This window comes from Entelurus aequoreus, linkage group LG26 (assembly GCF_033978785.1).
Source record: "Entelurus aequoreus isolate RoL-2023_Sb linkage group LG26, RoL_Eaeq_v1.1, whole genome shotgun sequence".
Classification (NCBI taxonomy): domain Eukaryota; kingdom Metazoa; phylum Chordata; class Actinopteri; order Syngnathiformes; family Syngnathidae; genus Entelurus; species Entelurus aequoreus.
In genome coordinates this window covers 19,115,351-19,124,231 of record NC_084756.1, presented here as the reverse complement: position 1 = coordinate 19,124,231, position 8,881 = coordinate 19,115,351, and the positions used below count along the sequence as shown (strand labels likewise).

Below are 8,881 nucleotides of genomic sequence, written 5' to 3'. Positions count from 1 at the left end.
GGAAAATAAGGTAATGCAAAATAACCATTTTTATGTGTTAATTGATAATGCAATTAGCTGGAAACCACATGTTGGGTATATACAACATAAAGTGGCAAGACGTATTTCAAAATTGAATAAGGGAAAATACATTTGGAATTAAAAATGATTTCATACCCGAGGGCCGAGTGCAGTTGGGATAGGCTCCAGCACCCACCGCGACCTCGAAAGGGACAAGCGGTGCAAAATGGATGGATGGATATATATATACCCTATGCTGTTTACTGGTGTTAGTGTACCTCAGTGATTATGTGGATATATGGGGAAACAATATTTTAAAAGTACACCTCACTCTCTAACGGTATTGCAGAACATATCAATTAAGATAATCCACAAAAAAATCCTTTGTGCATTAAATCAAAAACATTAAAATTAATTCTGTGTAATAATATGTACAAAGCAAACAGCGATGGGCTGCCTAAAAATGTGCAACATACACTGTTGCCAAAAGCATTTGGCCACCTGCCTTGACTCACATATGAACTTGAAGTGCCATCCCATTCCGAACCCATAGGGTCCAATATGATGTCGGTCCACCTTTTGCAGCTATTACAGCTTCAACTCTTCTGGGAAGGCTGAATTTTCTACCATTCTTCTAAAAGCGCATTGGTGAGGTCACACACTGATGTTGGTCGAGAAGGCCTGGCTCTCAGTCTCCGTTCTAATTCATCCCAAAGGTTTTCTATCGGGTTCAGGTCAGGACTCTGTGCAGGCCAGTCAAGTTCATCCACAGCAGACTCTGTCATCAATGTCCTTATGGACCTTGCTTTGTGCACTGGTGCACAGTCATGTTGGGAGCATGTAATTGTCCACCATTTTTTGGTATCCTGGATCATTCAAAGTTCCTTTCACTGGAACTTAGAGGCCAAGCCCAACTCCTGAAAAACAACCCCACACCATAATTCCTCCTCCACCAAATTTCACACTCGACACAATGCAGTCCAAAATGTACCGTTCTCCTGACAACCTCCAAACCCAGACTCATCCATCAAATTGCCAGACCAGAGAACGCGTCTCCACTGCTCTAGAGTCCAGTGGCGACGTTGGACTTGGTGATGTATGGCTTAGATGCAGCTGCTCGGCCATGGAAACCCATTCCATGAAGCTCTCTGCGTACTGTACGTGGGCTAAATGGAAGGTCACATGAAGTTTGGAGCTCTGTAGCAACTGACTGTGCAGAAAGTCGGCGACCTCTTTGCACTATGAGCTTCAGCATCCGCTGACCCCTCTCTGTCAGTATATGTGGCCTACCACCTCGTGGCTGAGTTGCTGTTGTTCCCAAATTCTTCCATTTTCTTAAAATAAAGCCGACACAGGTTGCATCCTATGACAGTTCCACGCTGGAAACCACCGAGCTCCCGAGAGCGGCCCATTCTTTCACAAATGTTTGTAGAAACAGTCTCCATGCCTAAGTGCTTGATTTTATACACCTGTGGCCGGGCCAAGTGATTAGGACACCTGATTCCCATCATTTGGATGGGTGGCCAAATACTTTTGGCAATATAGTGCATGTCATATATTCTTCCATATCACAAAGTATAGGGAAGAACTGTCAACGCCCAATGTCTGATATCATTATGAGTCACAATGGGTTGGATCAAATAAGCTCTGCTTCTTCCTACTCCCTTTCAACATGTAACTATTTGAGTGCAAATGTGATTAAGATTAATATTATTTGATATGATCCAAATAAAATGGTTTAATTTCCTCCTTCATTAATTCATCCATCTAGTTATCCAGCCTCACCTTATTTCAGATAGCCACATCCAGCTATCCATCCTTGATTCCTGCACTTAATCAGCCATCCATTGTTTCTTTTTGGTATTAATTCATATAATCATCAATCCATCCATCCATCCTTTCCCCTCCTTCACGCAGCCATATAATCATGCATATCCATCAGCTCTGCGCACGTGTGTCTAATATGTGTGCGCACAGTGATTGCTGCAATTAGACAGTCAGCTGCTGACACCTGCACATCGACGCTGACAGCCACGGTCATTAGCGCCCATTTCCTGTCACAAGCTCAGCCACTTGATGATCGTATAGAACTGTGCTCACCCTTTGCAGAAGGGTTCTCATGTAGAAGCTGAATAAGATGTACTATGTGCAAATATTTTCATCTACTGTGTGTTCTGCACATGTTTGACCTCCTATCACATTTCTAACATGCTTATTCCAGCACAAAATTGTATTTTATCTGCTAATAAAATAAATCATGTTAGGCAAAGCTGAGCACTTGTGTGAACAGTTTGATGTAACACTTTATAGCCATTATGTTAATTCTGAAATTGTGTGCTGGGGGGGAAATAATATAGGTCAGTTTTAGTTTGTATTGTACTGCACTTGAAGCTCTTGGACTAATTTGCATATAAAAAAAAACTCTAAAGTGGAATGAGCCCTGAATTGTGTTGAAATTCAACAGGAAAGTACATTTTAAAAGGTTTGGACCAGTGTGATGAAATATACACTATAATGCCAAAAGTATTTGGCCACCCATCCAAATGATCAGAATCAGGTGTGCAGGAGAACTGTGCATTTCGGACTGCATTGTGCCGAGTGTGAAATTTGGTGGAGGAGAAATTATGATGTGGTGTTGTTTTTCAGGAGTTGTTAGTTCCAGTGAAAGGAACTTTGAATGCTCCAGCATACCAAAACATTTTTGACAATTCCATGCTCCCAACCTTGTGGGAACAGTTTGGAGCGGGCCCCTTCCTCCTCCAACATGACTGTGCACCAGTGCACAAAGCAAGGTCCATAAATACATGGATGACAGTGTCTGGTGTGGATGAACTTGACTGGCCTGCACAGAGTCTTGACCTGAACCCGATAGAACACCTTTGGGATGAATTAGAACGGAGACTGAGAGCCAGCCCTTCTCGACCTCACCAATGCGCTTTTGGAAGAATGGTCGAAAATTAGAGATGATAAATGCTTTAAAATGTAATATCCGAAATTATCGGTATTGTTTTTTTTATTATCGGTATCGTTTTTTTTTTTTTTTTTTTAATTAAATCAACATAAAAAAACACAAGATACACTTACAATTAGTGCACCAACCAAAAAAAACTTCCTCCCCCATTCACACTCATTCACACAAAAGGGTTGTTTCTTTCTGTTATTAATATTCTGGTTCCTACATTATATATCAATATATATCAATACAGTGTGCAAGGGATACAGTCCGTAAGCACACAGGATTGTGCTGGTCCACTAATAGTACTAACCTTTAACAGTTAAGTTTACTCATTTTCATTAATTACTAGTTTCTATGTAACTGTTTTTATATTGTTTTACTTTCTTTTTTATTCAAGAATTTTTTTTTGATTTATTTATCTTATTTTATTATTATTATTATTTTTAAAAAGGACCTTATCTTCACCATACCTGGTTGTCCAAATTAGGCATAATAATGTGTTAATTCCACGACTGTATATATCAGTATCGGTTGATATCGGTATATGTAATTAAAGAGTTGGAATATCGGATATAGGCAAAAAGCCATTATCGGACATCCCTATCGAAAATTCCTATAAAAATACTCCGCAACCTTGTGGACAGCCTTCCCAGAAGAGTTGAAGCTGTAATAGCTGCAAAAGGTGGACCGACATCATATTGAACCCTATGGGTTAGGAATGGGATGGCACTTCAAGTTCATATGTGAGTCAAGGCAGGTGGCCAAATACTTTTGGCAATATAGTGTACTTAAAGAGGAACTATTATGCTAAACCAACTTTTTTCGTATTTGGGATCTGCATTAATGTGAAATCAAACCATGGAGGCATGGTGGAAATATTTATAAAACAATATTGCCTTCCAAACGAGCCATTTGGATTTTGCCCCATGAGTGATGTTTTTTTTGCCCAATTGTGACTTCAGCGGATATCTCCATATATGGTAAAGGTTTACCACCAAGGACATTGGGCGAGTCCGCCATTGTAGTCCACGTTGTAGTCAATAAGATCCTTCTTTTTCTCTATCTTAGGGGTCAGCAACCCGTGGCTCTAGAGCCACATGTGGCTCTTTAGCGGCGCCCTGGTGGCCTCAAGGAGCTTTTTAAAAAATGTATGGAAATGGAAAAAAAATGGGGTGAAAAATATGTTTTTTGTTGTAGTATGGTTTCTGTAGGAGGACAAACACGATACAAACCTTCCTAATTGTTAGAAAGCCCGCTGTTTAATATGCACCCATCCATCCATTTTCTACCGCTTGTCCCTTACGGGGTCGCGGTGGGTGCTGGAGCCTATCCCAGCTGGTTTAATATGTTTGTGTCTATTCTCCACGGATGAGAGTATTTGGCGAGTGCCGTTTTGTCCTACTAATTTCAGCGGCCCTTGAACTCAGCGTTGCGTGGACAGTGACTAACAGTTTGTTTACATGTAAAACTTTCTCCGACGCTGCCACAGAAAGACGTGTTTTATGCCACTCGTTCTTTATCTCATTTTGTCCACCAAACGTTTTATGCTGTGCGTGAATCCATAAAGGTGATCTTTGTTGATGTTGTTGACTTGTTGGAGTGCTAATCAGGAATATTTGGTCAGAGCATGACTGCAAGCTAATCGATGCTAACATGCTATTTAGGCTAGCTTTATCTACATATTGTATCATTGTGCCTCGTTTGTAGGTATATTTGAGCTCATTTAATTTCTCTTAATGATGTCCTCTGTGTATTTAGTTTATTTTTCCAAGTCTCATGACACATTATCTGTATGTAATATTGACTAATATTGACTTTGTGTGCCATGTTGTTCCAGACCACAGCAAACGTTAACATGTTGTTCCAGACCACAGCAAACGTTACCTAGCTGGCAAACATTGTAATACATCCATTAGAAGAAGACACACACATCTATACTGTTGGCCAATCTCAGACAGTAATTTCCAGGAGTTATCTCACCCTCTGAGAAGTTTTACTAATGTTTTCCAATGTTGTAAAAATGTGTAGAATAAATATTACATTTCAACATTTCTGTCAACAAAGATTTGCGTCAGCCTGCGACACATAGTCATTTTGATAGTAGGCTAATATAGCAAATATAGACACATACATCATGTGTTGTCTTCATTATAACACTTATATAAGTTGTATGATTTTTTTTGCGGCTCCAGACAGATTACTTTTTTGTATTTGTGGTCCAATATGGCTTTTTCTACATTTTGTGTTGCCAAACCCCTACTCTATCCTCCTGTTGTGGGGCAGACTGGCTCGTACATGCACATGCATCCCCCGCTGCTGCCTCTTCTAATGCAAAGTAGAGTATAGTTCAAACTTAATCTGTCCGTAGACTCGCTATGGAAGCGCTAAAATCTACCACATGCTTGGCGATGTGGAGGCACAGTCAAAGTGGAGGCACATAAATAAGACCGCCCACAAAACGGCGCATCCTGAAGGGACGGTCACAAAGCGGCTTGAAGATGGTCTGGAAAACATAATCTATGCAAAATGTTGACTTAATAACCACCACTACATGTTAGGTATATCAAAAGGAAGTGTTTTAAATGTTAAATAAATCATAATATGACAACTTTAAGACTTCAACTCAGTGAGTTTCTTAGGCATTTTTGTTTATGCTCTCACAGAAGGGTGTCAATAATGGCAAATAAGAAACATGTGATGAAAACCAATGAACTGGCTCCTCAGTACAAGGCTAAAGTCAACATAGATAATAACAATAATTGTTATTAATATATTCTTATATACAACGGTTAACCTATTTTGTCATATTTATAATAATAAGAGATGAATGCATTATGTTAACTTGGTTATGTAATTGATTGACATATCAATTAATTTGAGTTTTATTTAGTTGAATTATACAGCTGTAAACTATTTTCCCGCTCATTACAATGGTAAAAAGTTACTTCAAAGTAGGGTTGTACGGTATTAGTATAGTACCGCGATACTAATAAATCATATTCGGTTCTATACCGCCTCTAAAAAGTACCGGTGTGTGTCCACCCTGAGATCGGTAGGTCGTGAGTTCAAACCCCGGCCGAGTCATACCAAAGACTATAAAAATGGGACCCATTACCTCCCTGCTTGGCGCTCAGCATCAAGGGTTGGAATTGGGGGTTGAATCACCAAAAATTATTCCCGGGCGTGGCCACCGCTGCTGCTCACTGCTCACCTCACCTCCCAGGGGGTGATCAAGGGTGATGGGTCAAATGCAGAGAATAATTTCGCCACACCTAGTGTGTGTGTGACAATCATTGGAACTTTAACTTTAACTTAACATCCACTGACTGTAATGATACCAAGTACAGGCGCGTATCTAGTCGATACTACTATGATTACGTCGATATTTTTTGGCATCACAACATTTTCTTTCATTTTTTTAAATGTATATTATGTTTATAAACTCTGGAAATATCCCCCTGAACACATGAGGACTTTGAATATGACCAATATATGATCCTGTAACGACTTGGTATCGGATTGATACCCAAAATTATGGTATCATCCAAAACTAATGTAAAGCATCCAAACAACAGGAGAATAAGTGATTATTACATTTTAACAGAAGTGTAGATAGAACATGTTAAAGGAGAAAGTAAGCACATATTAAGAGTAAATGAAGAAGTAGATTAATAATTCATTTTCTACCACTTGTCCTTAATAATGTTGACAAAATAATAGAATGATAAATGACACAATATGTTACTGCATATGTCAGCAGCTAAATTAGGAGCCTTTGTTTGTCTTGTATGTTCACTATTTTATTTAACTTGCAATAATAAACATATGTTTAATGTACAATAAGATTTTTTGTTAAAATAAAGCCAATAATGCAATTTTTTTGTGGTCCCCTTTATTTAGAAAAATACCGAAAAATATCGAAATCATTTTGCTACCGGTACCAAAATATTGGTATCGGGACAACACTACTTCAAACATTTATTAAAGGTTTAATAATGCTGGCAGTTCGTTGTCAATGGTAAACTACAAATTGAAATGTAACTGAAGACAGATAGTAAGCATTGAAAAAGCAATTTGCTGATAAATTGTTGATGGTCCTTTTTGTTAATCAGGAGCAACGGTGCGTAGAATTTTAGGAAATGTTACTGTTGGTTGCCCATGTTGTATTATATTACACACACATATATATTTTGTATGCATTGGTTTTAATAGTGACATCTCCACCCCCGTGCTCGTGCTTTTCAAAGGAAAGTCCGTACACTATTTCCCATTCCGCCTCAATTTCATGGCTCGCCCTGCAATTATGAGATAAGCAGAAGCGTTTCTCGCGCAAAGAAGGACGAGCGGCGGGCTGATCTCACCTCTTTGTAAGTGCCTTTGAGAGTGAGAAACATGTATCCCATGTAGCCAGGGATGAGGATCATGGAGGAGAGGGCCATCAACCACCCGACGCCCTGGCCCCAGGCTGGGAACACGTAGTCGCCCATGGTGAGGGGGACCATCTGCACGGCGCTGAACAGGAACACCCCCTGGAAGTGAGACGTGAGGATGTAAATGTCATCGTACGTCCTCTTAGACCGGGGGTCGGCAACCCGCGGCTCTAGAGCATTTTCAAAAATGTGTGAAAAATGGAAAAAGATGAGGGGGAAAAAATATATTGTTTTGTTTTAATATGGTTTCTGTAGGAGGACAAACATGACACAAGCCTTCCTAATTGTTATAAATCACACTGTTTATATTAAACATGCTTCAGTGATTAGGGACTATTTGGCCAGCGCCGTTTTGTCAAATATCTCCGACTTTTTTCTCTCATTTTGTCCACCAAACATTTTATGCTGTGCGTGAATGCACAAAGGTGAGCTTTGTTGATGTTATTTATTCTCTGGAGTGCTAATCAGGCATATTCGGTCAATCCATGACTGCAAGCTAATCGATGCTAACATGCTATTTAGGCTAGCTGTATGTACATATTGCGTCATTATGCCTCGTTTGTAGGTATATTTGATCTAATTTAATTTCCTTTAGGTCCTTTTAATTCAATTTATATTTGCATGTCTCATGACACATTATCTGTATGTAATATTGGCTGCATTTTTGAGAGTTGTTTGTGCGCCATGTTGTTCCAGACCACAGCAAAACGTTACCCAGCTTGCAAAGATTGTAATAAATCCATTAGAAGAAGACAGCCTGCCGTTTCCTTTAACTTAGACACGGGCATCTATACCTTTGGCCATTCTGAACCAGTAATTTCCAGGAGTTATCTCACCTTCTGAGTAGCCTCTGATTTACTAATGATTTCCAATGTTGTAAAAATATGTAGAATGAATATTAGATTTCAACATTTCTGTTTATAAAAACTAGTGTCGTCCTGCGACACAGTCATTTTGATAGTAGGCTAAAATAACTAATATAGACACTTACATCATGTGTTGCCTTCATTATTACTTTTAAAGTCATTTTGATAGTAGGCCAATATAACTAATATAGACACTTACATCATGTGTTATCTTTGTTATAACACTTGTATAAGACGTTTAAAAAAATTTGATAGTAGGCTAATATAACTAACAGACACTTACGTCTTACGTCTTCATTCTAACACTCGTATAAGACTTTTAAAGTCATTTTGATAGTAGGCTGATATAACCAGTAGAGACACTTACATCATGTGTTGTCTTCATTATAACACTTATATCCGACTTTTAAAGTCATTTTGATAGTAGGCTAATATAACTAATATAGACACTTACGTCATGTGTTGTCTTCATTATAACACTCGTATAAGACTTTTAAAGTCATTTTGATAGTAGGCTAATATAACCAGTAGAGACACTTACATCATGTGTTGTCTTCATTATAACACTTATATCCGACTTTTAAAGTCATTTTGATAGTAGGCTAATATAACTAATATAGACACTTACA

The 8,881-nt window shown here is 38.8% G+C and overlaps 1 protein-coding gene across 2 annotated transcripts in view; it reads right to left on the bottom strand.

Annotated features, from left to right (window-relative positions):
- slc6a1b (solute carrier family 6 member 1b) overlaps positions 1 to 8,881 on the bottom strand; it is a 61,795-nt gene that overhangs the window by 5,429 nt on the left and 47,485 nt on the right. For both annotated transcript variants that reach the window (XM_062037975.1, XM_062037976.1), the window contains exon 14: positions 7,318 to 7,485. In XM_062037975.1, the coding sequence (XP_061893959.1) occupies positions 7,318 to 7,485 (168 nt within the window). The remainder of the gene's footprint in view (positions 1 to 7,317; positions 7,486 to 8,881) is intronic.